Below are 17433 nucleotides of genomic sequence, written 5' to 3' on the forward strand. Positions count from 1 at the left end.
ATTACTTCCATGCACTGCGCTATGGAAGGAAGAGGAACGGAATGAAGTATTTGACAAGAGTTTAGAAGTTTTGTTTTTCTGGCCTCTGTCAGAAAAATCCTCATTTCTAAGGAGTCTATTATTGTTCCCAAGAAGGGAACCCTCGTTGACGGAGATAGAGAACTCTTTTCTACGTTCACTTTCCATCCGTGAGATCTGAGAAAGGCCAGGACAATGTCCGTGTGAGCCTTTGCTAGAGGAAGGGACGACGCTTGAATCAGAATGTCGTCCAAGTAAGGTACTACTGCAATGCCCCTTGGTCTTAGCACCGCTAGAAGGGACCCTAGTACCTTTGTGAAAATCCTTGGAGCAGTGGCTAATCCGAACGGAAGTGCCACGAACTGGTAATGCTTGTCCAGGAATGCGAACCTTAGGAACCGATGATGTTCGACACAAGAAAAACAGGGTGAGTAGCACTCTTAATTAGTCAAATAAAAGATACAGGTGCATCCTAGAAAAGTGAATATCTAACAACGTAAATAAGAGAGTAGAAACCTAAAATACAGGTAACTAAAAGTCTAGGCAAAAGAGAGCACAGCTGTATATAATGAGTAAAAGACTAAGGCGAATTCTTGAAATACAAATAAATTTAATAAAGTTACATTAAATAAGTGCATACATCCAAACATACAATCACATACATACAGGGATATAGTAGATGCATAAAAATGTCAGATGGGCCGTGCAAGGGACTGGTGCACCAGTATACAAAAATAGGCAAATGTTCGTCACTTTGCATGTATAGGTGATATATAATTGTAATCCGCAGTATAGTGCATGTCCTTAAAGATGCACAGACCAAGTGGATACAGTCTTACCCCTTCATGTCTAAATGTACATAGTAGCGTGAGGTCATCAGGAGTCAAGGGGAGCTTACCCTCGCCGCGTCTTTTTCACAGGCATGTGTAAAGTGCAAATAGATAACAGTTCATTGGAGTACCTGTCTTTTTCACGCGGTTGCTCTACCCTGAATTGTAGCTCCTGAGACACAGAAATATCCAGATGAGACAAGGGGTAGACCACAGTCAGGCAAAGGGTCCTCTGACAAAGTGCTGCAAACCGACGAGTCTTAAAGCTCGTTTCACTCCTTTCAATACAGCAGCATGGAGCTTCTTCCGGGTGCTGACGTCACGTCAGTGGCTGTGCTGATTTATAAGAATTTGGCCGCCCTGGTAGTGAATGTCATTGGTAGAGAAATCTGTCATTCAAAACGGCTTTAATACTTTGTAGCAGCATTTTGCTTTTTTGTAGATCAGTACAGCAAAGGGTTATATACAAGGATACATTTATGTTAAAACACTCATACTTGCATACTTACATTCGATACATTGGAAGATTATATTATACATCTAATCTGTTATATTACTAGTGTGTGTGTATGTTCAGATTGCATAAATAAGACTATGTTTTTTTATTTAGTATTGCAATTACGCCATTCATAATTTTTAATTTTAGATAACCGATGATGTTCCTTGTGGATAGGAATATGTAGATACGCATCCTTTAAATCCACCGTGGTCATGAATTGACCTTCCTGGATGGAAGGAAGAATTGTTCGAATGGTTTCCATTTTGAACGATGGAACCTTGAGAAACTTGTTTAGGATCTTGAGATCTAAGATTGGTCTGAACGTTCCCTCTTTTTTGGGAACTACGAACAGATTGGAGTAGAACCCCATCCCTTGTTCTCCTAATGGAACAGGATGAATCACTCCCATTTTTAACAGGTCTTCTACACAATGTAAGAATGCCTGTTTTTTTATGTGGTCTGAAGACAATTGAGACCTGTGGAACCTCCCCCTTGGGGGAAGCCCTTTGAATTCCAGAAGATAACCTTGGGAGACTATTTCTAGCGCCCAAGGATCCAGAACATCTCTTGCCCAAGCCTGAGCGAAGAGAGAGAGTCTGCCCCCCACCAGATCCGGTCCCGGATCGGGGGCCAACATCTCATGCTGTCTTGGTAGCAGTGGCAGGTTTCTTGGCCTGCTTTCCCTTGTTCCAGCCTTGCATTGGTCTCCAGGCTGGCTTGGCTTGAGAAGTATTACCCTCTTGCTTAGAGGACGTAGCACTTGGGGCTGGTCCGTTTCTACGAAAGGGACGAAAATTAGGTTTATTTTTGGCCTTGAAAGACCTATCCTGAGGAAGGGCGTGGCCCTTGCCCCCAGTGATATCAGAGATAATCTCTTTCAAGTCAGGGCCAAACAGCGTTTCCCCTTGAAAGGAATGTTAAGCAATTTGTTCTTGGAAGACGCATCCGCTGACCAAGATTTTAACCAAAGCGCTCTGCGCGCCACAATAGCAAACCCAGAATTTTTCGCCGCTAACCTAGCCAATTGCAAAGTGGCGTCTAGGGTGAAAGAATTAGCCAATTTGAGAGCACGGATTCTGTCCATAATCTCCTCATAAGAAGGAGAATTACTAGTGATCGCCTTTTCTAGCTCATCGAACCAGAAACACGCGGCTGTAGTGACAGGGACAATGCATGAAATTGGTTGTAGAAGGTAACCTTGCTGAACAAACATCTTTTTAAGCAAACCTTCTAATTTTTTATCCATAGGATCTTTGAAAGCACAACTATCTTCTATGGGTATAGTGGTGCGTTTGTTTAGAGTAGAAACCGCCCCCTCGACCTTGGGGACTGTCTGCCATAAGTCCTTTCTGGGGTCGACCATAGGAAACAATTTTTTAAATGTGGGGGGAGGGACGAAAGGTATACCGGGCCTTTCCCATTCTTTATTTACAATGTCCGCCACCCGCTTGGGTATAGGAAAAGCTTCGGGGGGCCCCGGGACCTCTAGGAACTTGTCCATTTTACATAGTTTCTCTGGGATGACCAAATTCTCACAATCATCCAGAGTGGATAACACCTCCTTAAGCAGAGCGCGGAGATGTTCCAACTTAAATTTAAATGTAATCACATCAGGTTCAGCTTGTTGAGAAATTTTCCCTGAATCTGAAATTTCTCCCTCAGACAAAACCTCCCTGGCCCCCTCAGACTGGTGTAGGGGCCCTTCAGAAACAATATCATCAGCGTCCTCATGCTCTTCAGTATTTTCTAAAACAGAGCAGTCGCGCTTTCGCTGATAAGTGGGTATTTTGGCTAAAATGTTTTTGATAGAATTATCCATTACAGCCGTTAATTGTTGCATAGTAAGGAGTATTGGCGCGCTAGATGTACTAGGGGCCTCTTGTGTGGGCAAGACTGGTGTAGACGAAGGAGGGGATGATGCAGTACCATGCTTACTCCCCTCACTTGAGGAATCATCTTGGGCATCATTTTCTCTAAATTTTGTGTCACATAAAACACATCTATTTAAATGAGAAGGGACCTTGGCTTCCCCACATTCAGAACACAGTCTATCTGGCAGTTCAGACATGTTAAACAGGCATAAACTTGATAACAAAGTACAAAAAAACGTTTTAAAATAAAACCGTTACTGTCACTTTAAATTTTAAACTGAACACACTTTATTACTGCAATTGCGAAAAAGTATGAAGGAATTGTTCAAAATTCACCAAAATTTCACCACAGTGTCTTAAAGCCTTAAAAGTATTGCACACCAAATTTGGAAGCTTTAACCCTTACCCTTTACAGTCCCTGGTATCTGCTTTGCTGAGACCCAACCAAGCCCAAAGGGGAATACGATACCAAATGACGCCTTCAGAAAGTCTTTTCTATGTATCAGAGCTCCTCACACATGCATCTGCATGTCATGCTTCTCAAAAACAAGTGCGCAATACAGGCGCGAAAATGAGACTCTGCCTATGATTAGGGAAAGCCCCTAGAGAATAAGGTGTCCAATACAGTGCCTGCCGGTTATTTTACAAAATTCCCAAGATTAAAATAATTCCTCAAGGCTATGGAGTATAAAATATGTTTATATATAAATCGATTTAGCCCAGAAAATGTCTACAGTCTTAAAAAGCCCTTGTGAAGCCCTTATTTACTGTCTGTAATAAAATGGCTTACCGGATCCCATAGGGAAAATGACAGCTTCCAGCATTACATCGTCTTGTTAGAATGTGTCATACCTCAAGCAGCAAAAGTCTGCTCACTGTTCCCCCAACTGAAGTTAATTCCTCTCAACAGTCCTGTGTGGAACAGCCATCGATTTTAGTAACGGTTGCTAAAATCATTTTCCTCTTACAAACAGAAATCTTCATCTCTTTTCTGTTTCAGAGTAAATAGTACATACCAGCACTATTTTAAAATAACAAACTCTTGATTGAATAATAAAAACTACAGTTAAACACTAAAAAACTCTAAGCCATCTCCGTGGAGATGTTGCCTGTACAACGGCAAAGAGAATGACTGGGGAAGGCGGAGCCTAGGAGGGATCATGTGACCAGCTTTGCTGGGCTCTTTGCCATTTCCTGTTGGGGAAGAGAATATCCCACAAGTAAGGATGACGCCGTGGACCGGACACACCTATGTTGGAGAAATATAATTGCCATTGGACTTCTATTAAGAGAGATTTTAATGAGACACTGATGGCTGTTAAAATTAGATGAAAATGTAGCTTGAATGGTGAGTCCTGTTCCATTAATGACAGCTAGAAGGATAATCTGAAGGATACATTGATGAAAAGTAAATTTGTAGCTACCATTCCACAATCAAATTGGCTTTCCAATTTTAAAATAAAAGGAAGTTTCATCTGTGGAAAATGTGTAGTATGTGATTTTATGGATCAGATTAAAAAAATTACAGTTAGTGGCAGAGCTTATGACATTAGTTTCTTCATTAACTGTGAAATTGAAGGAGTAATCTACCTATTAAATTATCTGTGCCCTATTTTTTACATAGGAAACATGTGTGTGTTAAAAGTAAGGATCGGTGAGCATCGAGATGATATAATTAAAGGCAGAATGGCTAGTAGTAGTGTTGCAAGACACTTAAAAAAATATCATGACCAAAAAACAGATAGTTTAAAATTTATTGGAATTGACTTAGGAATTACAAATAGATGTGGAGGGGACCAAGGTAAATGTCTGCTGCAAAAGGAAAGTAGATAGATATATAGATTGAATGAGAAAATAAGAGTTTACATGTTTCCTTTAAATTGAAGGCTTTCCTATTTAAAGATTGTTTTGTTTATCTGGAAGTGATTAAATTAACTATGACAATTTAGAAGTAATTTTGTAACAAAATTGTGTTGCATTTTTTATAGCTATGTGTCTTTAATGTGTAAGTTCACAACTCAGGGGGTTCGGCCAAAATATGGGCCTAAAAGAAGGAAAAACATGTGTAAGCATTAGCCCTGATGAAGACCGAATGTGATATGCACAGAGTATGAAAGACGTGTTGCCTATTGGTGGACAGTGGCCACGTGACACATAACGAAGGTGCTGTGTGTCTGGCAAATTTGGAACGCTGACTTGACATAAAGCTAAGTGCAAGATAGAGTGGTGTCACTAAATGGCAGATGTTGGGGATAGTGTTGATATGGACAGTGTGTAAAAAAGCACATATGCAACTGTGAGTATTGACATTCTTTCTGAACATATAAAGCAATCAGTGGAACATCTGAGACAATGATTGACATGGATGGTCTGTTTACATTATAATGAGACACAACGGTGATTGAATATGATGCACTAAATTGCATATTAATGAGAGATTTATTGATTTCATGGAATTTTGATCCATATTCACTGTTTATATTATATGGTTAACTGTTTGTGTGTACATTACTTGGTACTGCATAGATCCCACGTTTACCTGCCTTAGACAAAGCCCTTCGTAGGTCTTTGGAGGGGTCACTGTGCAGCTGAGTGTTGCCATCCTAAATAATAATAATGCCCTTTTGTACTTATGTATACACTGGTCTAAGATGTTTAAGATTACATACTGTACATCTGCCTAGACTAGACATCCTTTAAACTTGGCCCTCCAGAGGTTTTGGAACCACATTTCCCATGATGCTCAGCCAGCTGATATACTGGCTGAGCATCATGGGAAATGTGGAGGGCCATGTTTGAGAATGTCTGGCCTAGACAATGCTTATTTATAGTTTAGTGCAGTTGGGTGTTGTAGGTCCTACATTTGGTATTGATTGCTCATATTGCTGTAGAATAATGACCTTTGTTTTAGTATGTTGAATGTTTATTGATTTTAACTTCTTTTGCTCTAGTTTAGATAGGATACCATCATATGCTTGTGATTTTTTAATACATTTTCTATTTACTTAGAATTTTTTTTTGCGTAATTTGATTTGCGGTAAGGCCCAAAAATTGTGTGGTGCCCCTAAATCTCCAAGACTCATAATACCAGCGGTAGTAAAAAAGCAGCGTTATGAGGCTTAACGCTGCTTTTTTACTCATAACGCAAGACTTGTAATCTAGCCGAATGTATCTAATTACAAAAATAAAAAATACTAAATTACAAAAAATAACAAACACTAAATTACGAAAAATAACAAACTAAATTATCAAAAATAAAAAAGAATCACACCTAATCTAATAGCCCTATAAAAATAAAAAAGCCCACACAAAATAAAAAACATAATTTATGCTTACCTGATAAATTCCTTTCTCCTGTAGTGTAGTCAGTCCACGGGTCATCCATTACTTATGGGATATTAACTCCTCCCTAACAGGAAGTGCAAGAGGATCACCCAAGCAGAGCTGCTATATAGCTCCTCCCCTCTACGTCATACCCAGTCATTCGACCAAAACCAAACGAGAAAGGAGAAACTATAGGGTGCAGTGGTGACTGGAGTTTAATTTAAATTTTAGACCTGCCATAAAAAACAGGGCGGGCCGTGGACTGACTACACTACAGGAGAAAGGAATTTATCAGGTAAGCATAAATTATGTTTTCTCCTGTTAAGTGTAGTCAGTCCACGGGTCATCCATTACTTATGGGATACCAATACCAAAGCTAAAAGTACACGGATGACGGGAGGGACAGGCAGGATCTTTACACGGAAGGAACCACTGCCTGAAGAACCTTTCTCCCAAAAACAGCCTCAGAAGAAGCAAAAGTGTCAAATTTGTAAAATTTGGAAAAAGTATGAAGAGAAGACCAAGTTGCAGCCTTGCAAATCTGTTCAACAGAGGCCTCATTCTTAAAGGCCGACGTGGAAGCCACAGCTCTCGTAGAATGAGCTGTAATTCTTTCAGGAGGCTGCTGTCCAGCAGTCTCATAGGCTAAACGTATTATGCTACGAAGCCAGAAAGAGAGAGAGGTAGCAGATGCTTTTTGACCTCTCCTCTGTCCAGAATAAACGACAAACAGGGAAGAAGTTTGGCGAAAATCTTTAGTTGCCTGTAAATAAAATTTCAGGGCACGGACTACGTCTAGATTGTGCAGAAGTCGTTCCTTCTTTGAAGAAGGGTTAGGGCACAATGATGGAACAACAATCTCTTGATTGATATTCTTGTTAGTGACTACCTTAGGTAAGAACCCAGGTTTAGTACGCAGAACTACCTTGTCTGAATGAAAAATCAGATAAGGAGAATCACAATGTAAGGCCGATAACTCAGAGACTCTTCGAGCCGAGGAAATAGCCATTAAAAACAGAACTTTCCAAGATAACAGCTTGATATCAATGGAATGAAGGGGTTCAAACGGAACACCCTGTAAAACGTTAAGAACTAAGTTTAAGCTCCACGGTGGAGCAACAGTCTTAAACACAGGCTTAATCCTGGCCAAAGCCTGACAAAAAGCCTGAACGTCTGGAACTTCTGACAGACGTTTGTGTAAAAGGATGGACAGAGCTGAGATCTGTCCCTTTAAAGAACTTGCAGATAAACCCTTTTCTAAACCTTCTTGTAGAAAAGACAATATCCTAGGAATCCTAACCTTACTCCATGAGTAACTCTTGGATTCGCACCAGTGTAAATATTTACGCCATATTTTATGGTAAATTTTCCTGGTAACAGGTTTCCTAGCCTGTATTAAGGTATCAATTACTGAGTCCGAAAGTCCACGCTTTGATAAAATCAAGCGTTCAATCTCCATGCAGTCAGCTTCAGAGAAATTAGATTTTGATGTTTGAAAGGACCCTGAATTAGAAGGTCCTGTCTCAGAGGCAGAGACCAAGGTGGACAGGATGACATGTCCACTAGATCTGCATACCAGGTCCTGCGTGGCCACGCAGGCGCTATTAGAATCACTGATGCTTTCTCCTGTTTGATCCTGGCAATCAATCGAGGAAGCATCGGGAAGGGTGGAAACACATAAGCCATCTTGAAGGTCCAAGGTGCTGTCAGAGCATCTATCAGGACCGCTCCCGGGTCTCTGGACCTGGACCCGTAACAAGGAAGCTTGGCGTTCTGGCGAGACGCCATGAGATCCATATCTGGTTTGCCCCAACGCCGAAGTATTTGGGCAAAGACCTCCGGATGAAGTTCCCACTCCCCCGGATGAAAAGTCTGGCGACTTAGGAAATCCGCCTCCCAGTTCTCCACGCCTGGGATGTGGATCGCTGATAGGTGAGACTCTGCCCAGAGAATTATCTTTGAGACTTCCATCATCGCTAGGGAACTCCTTGTCCCTCCTTGATGGTTGATGTAAGCCACAGTCGTGATGTTGTCCGACTGAAACCTGATGAACCTCAGAGTTGCTAGCTGAGGCCAAGCTAGAAGGGCATTGAAAACTGCTCTTAATTCCAGAATGTTTATGGGAAGGAGACTCTCCTCCTGAGTCCATGATCCCTGAGTCTTCAGGGAATTCCAGACAGCGCCCCAACCTAGCAGGCTGGCGTCTGTTGTTACAATCGTCCAATCTGGTCTGCTGAAGGGCATCCCCTTGGACAGATGTGGCCGAGAGAGCCACCATAGAAGAGAATTTCTGGTCTCTTGATCCAGATTCAGCATAGGGGACAAATCTGAGTAATCCCCATTCCACTGACTTAGCATGCACAATTGCAGTGGTCTGAGATGCAGGCGTGCAAAGGGAACTATGTCCATTGCCGCTACCATTAAACCGATTACCTCCATGCATTGAGCCACTGACGGGTGTGGAATGGAATGAAGGACACGGCAAGCATTTATGAGTTTTGTTAACCTGTCCTCTGTCAGGTAAATTTTCATTTCTACCGAATCTATAAGAGTCCCTAAGAAAGGAACTCTTGTGAGTGGCAATAGAGAACTCTTTTCTATGTTCACCTTCCACCCATGTGACCTTAGAAATGCCAGTACTAACTCTGTATGATACTTGGCAGCTTGGAAACTTGACGCTTGTATCAGAATGTCGTCTAGGTACGGAGCTACCGATATTCCTCGCGGTCTTAGTACCGCCAGGAGAGAACCCAGAACCTTTGTGAAGATTCTTGGAGCAGTAGCCAACCCGAAGAGAAGAGCTACAAACTGGTAATGTCTGTCTAGGAAGGCAAACCTTAGGTACCGGTAATGATCCTTGTGAATCGGTATGTGAAGGTACGCATCCTTTAGATCCACTGTGGTCATGTACTGACCCTTTTGGATCATGGGTAAGATTGTCCGAATAGTTTCCATTTTGAACGATGGAACTCTTAGGAATTTGTTTAGGATCTTTAAATCCAAGATTGGTCTGAAGGTTCCTTCTTTCTTGGGAACCACAAACAGATTTGAGTAAAACCCTTGTCCGTGTTCCGACCGCGGAACCGGGTGGATCACTCCCATTAGCAAAAGATCTTGTACACAGCGTAGAAACGCCTCTTTCTTTGTCTGGTTTGCTGACAACCTTGAAAGATGAAATCTCCCTTTTGGAGGAGAAGCTTTGAAGTCCAGAAGATATCCCTGAGATATGATCTCTAACGCCCAGGGATCCTGGACATCTCTTGCCCAAGCCTGGGCGAAGAGAGAAAGTCTGCCCCCTACTAGATCCGTTTCCGGATTGGGGGCCCTCACTTCATGCTGTCTTAGGGGCAGCAGCAGGTTTTCTGGCCTGCTTGCCCTTGTTCCAGGTCTGGTTAGGTTTCCAGCCCTGTCTGTAACGAGCAACAGTTCCTTCCTGTTTTGGAGCGGAGGAAGTTGATGCTGCTCCTGCCTTGAAGTTACGAAAGGCACGAAAATTAGACTGTCTAGCCCTTGGTTTGGCTCTGTCTTGAGGCAGGGCATGGCCCTTACCTCCAGTAATGTCAGCGATAATTTCTTTCAAACCGGGCCCAAATAATGTCTGCCCTTTGAAAGGTATGTTAAGCAATTTAGATTTAGAAGTCACATCGGCTGACCAGGATTTTATCCACAGCGCTCTGCGCGCCTGAATGGCGAATCCGGAATTCTTAGCCGTAAGCTTAGTTAAATGTACTACGGCATCAGAAATAAATGAATTAGCTAGCTTAAGGACTCTAAGCTTGTCTATAATTTCATCCAATGGAACTGAGCTAATGGTCTCTTCTAGAGACTCAAACCAGAATGACGCCGCAGCCGTGACAGGCGCAATGCATGCGAGGGGTTGTAATATAAAACCTTGTTGAGTAAACATTTTCTTAAGGTAACCCTCTAACTTTTTATCCATTGGATCTGAAAAGGCACAGCTATCCTCCACCGGGATAGTGGTACGCTTAGCCAGAGTAGAAACTGCTCCTTCCACCTTAGGGACCGTCTGCCATAAGTCCAGTGTGGTGGCGTCTATTGGAAACATTTTTCTAAATATAGGAGGGGGGGAAAAGGGCACACCGGGCCTATCCCACTCCTTGGTAATAATCTCTGTAAGCCTCTTAGGTATAGGAAAAACGTCAGTACACGCCGGTACCGCATAGTATCTATCCAGCCTACATAATTTCTCTGGGATTGCAACCGTGTTACAATCATTCAGAGCCGCTAATACCTCCCCTAATAATACACGGAGGTTCTCAAGCTTAAATTTAAAATTTGAAATGTCTGAGTCCAGTTTATTTGGATCAGATCCGTCACCCACAGAATGAAGCTCTCCGTCTTCATGTTCTGCCAATTGTGACGCAGTATCAGACATGGCTCTAACATTATCAGCGTACTCTGTTCTCACCCCAGAGTGGTCGCGTTTACCTCTAAGTTCTGGCAATTTAGATAAAACTTCAGTCATAACATTAGCCATGTCTTGTAAAGTGATTTGTAATGGCCGCCCTGATGTACTTGGCGTCGCAATATCACGCACCTCCTGAGCGGGAGATGCAGGTACTGACACGTGAGGAGAGTTAGTCGGCATAACTTTCCCCTCGTTGTCTGGTGAAATTTTCTTGACATGTACAGATTGGCTTTTATTTAAAGTAGCATCAATGCAATTAGTACACAAATTTCTATTGGGCTCCACATTGGCCTTTGAACATATTGCACAAAGAGATTCCTCTGTGTCAGACATGTTTAAACAAACTAGCAATTAGCCTAGCAAGCTTGGAAAATACTTTTCAAATAAATTTACAAGCAATATAAAAAACGTTACTGTGCCTTTAAGAAGCACACAAAAACTGTCACAGTTGAAATAACAATGAACCGGATTAGTTATAGAAACCAAATTTTCACAGTAAATGCATTAAGTTAGCAAAGGATTGCACCCACTAGCAATGGATGATTAACCCCTTAATACCAAAAAACGGATAACAATTGAAAATATAAGCGTTTTTATCACAGTCAAAGCACAGTCTCACAGGTCTGCTGTGAGTGATTACCTCCCTCAAAACTAGTTTTGGAGACCCCTGAGCTCTGTAGAGACGTCCTGGATCATGCAGGGAGAAAAAGGCAGACTGTGACTGATTTTCTACTGCGCAATAAAAGCGCCAAAATAGGCCCCTCCCACTCATAATACAACAGTGAGGGAAGCTCAGTAAACTGATTTAATTCAAAACAAACGACAGCCATGTGGAAAATAACGCGAAAAAAAAAAAAAAATTCACCAAGTACCTCCGATAAATAAACGATTAACATGCCAGTAAACGTTTAAAATATAAATTATGAAATGTTATTAAAAAGCCTGCTGCTAGCCGCTCACACTGCAGATTAGGCTAAAAGTTATATGTATACAGTATTTTCCCAGTGAAGTGCCATTCCCCAGAAATACTTAAGTGTAAACATACATACATATCAGCCTGATACCAGTTGCTACTACTGCATTTAAGGCTGTACTTACATTACATCGGTATTAGCAGTATTTTCTCAGTCAATTCCATTCCTTAGAAAATAATATACTGCAACATACCTCCTTGCAGGTGAACCTGCCCGCTGTCCCCTGTTCTGAAGTTACCTCGCTCCTCAGAATGGCAGAGAACAGCAAATGGATCTTAGTTACGTCCGCTAAGATCATACACAAACTCAGGTAGATTCTTCTTCTAATGCTGCCTGAGAAAAAACAACACACTCCGGTGCCGTTTAAAATAACAAACTTTTGATTGAAGAAATAAAAACTAAGTTTAACAACCACAGTCCTCTCACACATCCTATCTATTAGTTAGGTGCAAGAGAATGACTGGGTATGACGTAGAGGGGAGGAGCTATATAGCAGCTCTGCTTGGGTGATCCTCTTGCACTTCCTGTTAGGGAGGAGTTAATATCCCATAAGTAATGGATGACCCGTGGACTGACTACAGTTAACAGGAGAAAAAGCCTACAATAAACTACCAATAGCCCTTAAAAGGGGGGACCACTCAACCAACCCCCCAAAATAAAAAAACCTAACTCTAACAAAAACCTAAGCTACCCATTGCCTTGAAAAGGGCATTTGTATGGGCATTGCCCTTAAAAGGGCATTTAGTTCTTTTAAGAAAAGCCCAAACCCTAAACTTAAAAAAAACCTCACCCAAAAAAGTTTGAAAAATCCTAACACTAACCCCTGAAGATCCACTTACAGTTTCTGAAGTCCGGACATCCAGTCGGTGAGAAGACTTTATCCAGGTGGCGAGGTCTTTATCCATCCAGGCGGCGTCTTCTATCTTCATCCAGGCGGCATCTTCTATCTTCATCCCGGCGGCGTCTTCTATCTTCATCCTGGAGTGGGTCCATTCTGAAGACATTCGGTGCGGAGCATCCTCTTCATACGGTCGCCATTGTATACTGAATCTTCAATGCAAGGGAGCCTTTTAAAAATGGCGTTCCTTGCATTCCTATTGGCTGATTTGATTTTGGAAATTCAAATCAGCCAATAGGATGAGAGCTACTGAAATCCTATTGGCTGTTCAAATCAGCCAATATGATGAGAGCTACTGAAATTCTATTGTCTGATTTGAACAGCCAATAGAATTTTAGAAGCTCTCATCCTATTGGCTAGCATGAACATGTCAAAACAGCGCTTGTATTTTGTGAGGCATGGAGCTCAACGCAACCATATCGCAGGCACAAGGCGGCTGTTTCAAAACTTGTAATGGCAGCGCTATGGAGGGTGAAATAACGCAACTTTTGTTGCGTTCGTTAAATACCCTCTAAAGCGCATAACTTGTAATCTACCTGAATGCTATTTATTAAGTGCATTTTGTTATGCACATGTGATTTTTTTGGCAATAAATCTCCCTTGAGTCCAAACTACACTCTTGTGGTTTATATAAAGAGAAAGAAGCAGACATTTTCGCCCAATGTGATGAAACATTCCTCCATGTCTACAGAGGACTCAGTCAACAAAAGAGTACATAAGTGTATTATAGAGAGAAAAAGTCTAGGGATGTTGGCAACAAAAATTATAGTTATACATCTATGCATGACATGATGATAGAATACAAAAAAGGAGAGAAGAGAGACAGATATGGTGAAGAACAGACACAATAAGGGTAAAGCTGAGCTATAAAGAAGAATCAAGACTGCAAAGTAGATGAAATATCAAGAAATGACGATCAAGAAACAAAGTAGAAAGCCAATAAAAAGTTGAGGAGATAGCAAGCCAGGGTCAAGGAAGGAACAAGACTGTCAGGGGCAAGGAAGGAGAAATACCAAGTGCAACTGGGTGCAGAGACATACAAGAGCAAGAAAAGAGTCTGCTGGGGAAAAGTCAGACAGTAATAGCAAATATGGAGAAAATTATTTCAAGAAAGAGCAATCCAGGGTAGGAAGATATTGTAATGAAAAGAGGAGACAGAAATTTTTCGAGATAGCCACAGCAAGTGTGAGGAACGAGACACAGAGACAAAAAGATTAGTTGCATAAAAAACCCCAGTAGAAGAATAGGTGCTTCAGTGGATGTGCACACATGGGTGTAGGGGAAAGAAACTCTCTCTGCTGCTACATGAAACTCTGATCCTGAAATATATTACTCTGAGCACCAAGACAAGAACAAGGATAGTAAAATCCTTCTAATGCAGAGATCTACAAGGAACTGTAAATTCTTAATGTACTTCATAAGATGGACCATTTACCTGGAGGCAGCGAGGATGGAGGAGTTGAGACCACCAAAGCAAGACAAAGCCACAGCCACTGGAATGGTCCAGCTGAATATTCCATAGACCATGTCAGCAAATGTCTGAGAAAAGACCAAAGCAGGGTTACAATGGAAGTTGTTATGGAGAGAGAACATTTGAGTGTGGAGTGTACAAAACAGAAAGACCTCACTATTTGTGAAGTTGAAAGTCAGGAGCAGAGAAGAAAAAAAAGAGGATAGTGCAAGGAAAATCATAATTATGAGAATTAAAGGTCTTCAGAAGATATAAGAAAAAATTGAAGAGGGATTAAGAAAAGCATCTGAAAATTGCTTTGCTTAATGTATTGATAGGAAACTGTGTGGTTAGAGACAAGCAGCTATTTCTTAATTAAGAGACAATAGCTGTGTTAGAAACTGCTGCTCAAATTATTTTAAGATATACAGTATTTAGGATATACAAACTGTGTAAGCCCGTAGTGCATTGAAGCCTCAGAGCAATAGGTAAAATGTAATTTCTTATCATCAAACAGGTAGCCATCTTTGTCTACCAAATTACAGTTCTTAGCCCAAAACATAAATTAGCCATCTCCTGAAACTATGTTCTCTGTAAATGTATTCTGCAGGCCCTAGGAGTGGATGAGGGGAGAATGCCCAGATTTTTACATAAATGATCCCTTTAAATTATAAAGCGAACAGAATGTGTTGCAAGACATTTAATGATGCGCTTCTGCCCTCTGAAGTGGGAGTTTATGGTTTAGTGCCAGTTGCAAGTAACATTAGAGTGCAAGCTCATTATGGCATGGGGTTTGTACCTGTGTGCTTCTTCTCAGCAGAGTGTTCACGCTACATGGAAAATAAATCAGGGATTATTTAAATAAAGGGTACGAGCAGCTCATACTTCGTCCACTGCTAATTTAACTAAAATGTCAAACTCATTCCTTATAACAACAAGTTCTAAAATATACCAAATAATTACACATTTCCTCCTCCATTATTCAATGTGGATTGTGACATTTAAAAGTAAAATAAGAGCACTTTTTTCTTCACTATCTCTTATATATATATATCTGACTTAATGCCCTAGTATGGACATGTAACTGGCCTTAGTACATCACAGGTAGGTGTCTGTATCAAACTGAAAAACTTACCACTGCCACAGCATCACTGCTGACAACAGCATTGAAGTCCAGCACTGTGTAGTAAGCCACGTTGGTCAGGATATAGATGACGGTTACAACAGGCATGGAAATACCAATGGCCAAAGGCAGGTTCCTTTAAGCAGAAAAAGTGTAGTCTTAAAATGTGAAGTAGATAAAATGTAGACATGTTTCATATACTTTATACATTTTACTAAGCATGTGCAGATACATAAAAAAAAGAAAGAATAATGAGTATGAAGAAAAGAGCAGTGTTTCTTTAAACCGAAATAGGGCATGGCCAAAAACATCATCATAATCTAATAAGAGAAGATTAGACTTAGACTTGATTAGACTTGATTGTGTTTCTTTATATTTATAAACAACAACATGTTAGGGTAGAATTTTCTTGAACTGTAATGAAAATGACTTTAATTATTGTTTTTTGTAACTAGTTTTGCTATCTTTATCTACCTATAGCTACCAATAAAAAAGGGGGTATGCAGACTTCATCCAGATGCAATTAAAAGTCCAATATTTATTGTATCAAAAGTACATACACCATTTTTAAGTATATGTCATACCAGCAAATGACCTGATGCGTTTCCTGTGCCCCCAGGCACACTTCTCAGAGATCACAAATAGTTTTACAAGCTGTTTTATTTATAAGGAGAGCCAATCAATCAATAGAGCTTCCTCTGGTTAATAGGTTTAAAATTCACCTGTTGGTTTAACCCTTAGGGTAGGCTTGTCTCAAAGTGGTAATTAGCCAATCTCTTTCTCCGCACATGTCAAGAACAAGATGTTAGTAAAACAACTTTATATACATGTTGAATAACAATTTATCATATTTACAATACAAGATGTTTCAGCATTTGAATGTTTTTATTTAACAATCAATCTTTACTGTTTGAATCAGGACCATTTTTATTTTCATTTACAATCTTCTCCTACATCCCCCCCAAAAAAGTATAAAAATCATTTATCTAGCTATAACTTGCTTTGAGTACCACCATTTTGTTGTCTTATCAGCACTGTAATGTACAGATACCTTAAAGGGACATATAACCCAATATTTTTCTTTCATGATTCAGATGGAGAATATAATTTTAAACAACCTTCCAGGAACAGAACTACCGGTGATGCGACGGTCGCGACCGGGCCCAGGAGGTCCTTCCCACAGGGTGGCCCAACTACAGATAGGTTTTTTGTTGTTTTCTTTTTTATTTAATTTTAAATTTATTTATTTTTGTTCGCTGCCATCCAGACTCATTTGCCATTTTGGCACGCCGCCGCACACTATTGCCCAGATACTTAGGCTAGAGCAGGGGGCCCACTGCCCAGGGCAGAAGTAAAGCCTAGAGTCGGCCACCTCCTCCTCCTGACTGACTGCACGTGTATCGGCTTGTGACTGCTCATGCAGTCTAGCCAGTAGGGGTCTGTCTGGGACATCTGGGAGTCTGCCGCAGTAGAGAGGAGCAGCACGGTCAGACTCATTAGCAGTGTCCGCACCACTGTGAAGGCGCGCACAATGGTCGGTAAGCCAGCGTGTGAGCTTGGGCAGGGGGGCCGGGGGGCACACACGAAGCAGTGAGCAAAACACCTGATTGCCCCCCTACATGTGTCTGCTATTGTCCACTGTGGCTGCCTCTTCCTAATACAGTGCTGTGTCTAGGGAACTGAAGGGAGAGGGAAGGAATATTGTAGGGTACAACAATGAGCCTGTCCTATGCATTTTCATAGAAACCAGGCAGAAATCACATGTGTCTTTGCAGTCTATAAAAACAAGGGAAGCAGCTTCTGAGGCCAAGATTTCACTGTGACCACAATTCAATGGGTTTAAGTGCAGCTGTGCAGTTTAACGGTTGCCAAGGCCTATCTATGGCACATTGTATTTGTCAAGCCATGAAGTAGTTATCTGAGAAGTATGACTGTATTTAGATTGTGTTTGTTATGTGGAAGTATAGATGTTGTGTCAAGTGTATTCTAGTTTTCATTGCAATGGCCACAATCTTTC

At 41.2% G+C, this 17433-nt stretch overlaps 1 protein-coding gene across 2 annotated transcripts in view; it reads right to left on the reverse strand.

Moving 5' to 3' along the window:
* The window catches only part of SLC7A6 (solute carrier family 7 member 6), a 97389-nt gene that overhangs the window by 37552 nt on the left and 42404 nt on the right, over positions 1-17433 (reverse strand). For both annotated transcript variants that reach the window (XM_053700502.1, XM_053700508.1), the window contains exons 5-6: positions 15429-15552; positions 14279-14382 (exon numbers count right to left, since the gene is read on the reverse strand). In XM_053700502.1, coding sequence (XP_053556477.1) covers positions 14279-14382; positions 15429-15552 — 228 coding nt within the window. The remainder of the gene's footprint in view (positions 1-14278; positions 14383-15428; positions 15553-17433) is intronic.

Source organism: Bombina bombina, chromosome 1 (assembly GCF_027579735.1).
Source record: "Bombina bombina isolate aBomBom1 chromosome 1, aBomBom1.pri, whole genome shotgun sequence".
NCBI classification, from domain to species: Eukaryota; Metazoa; Chordata; class Amphibia; order Anura; family Bombinatoridae; genus Bombina; species Bombina bombina.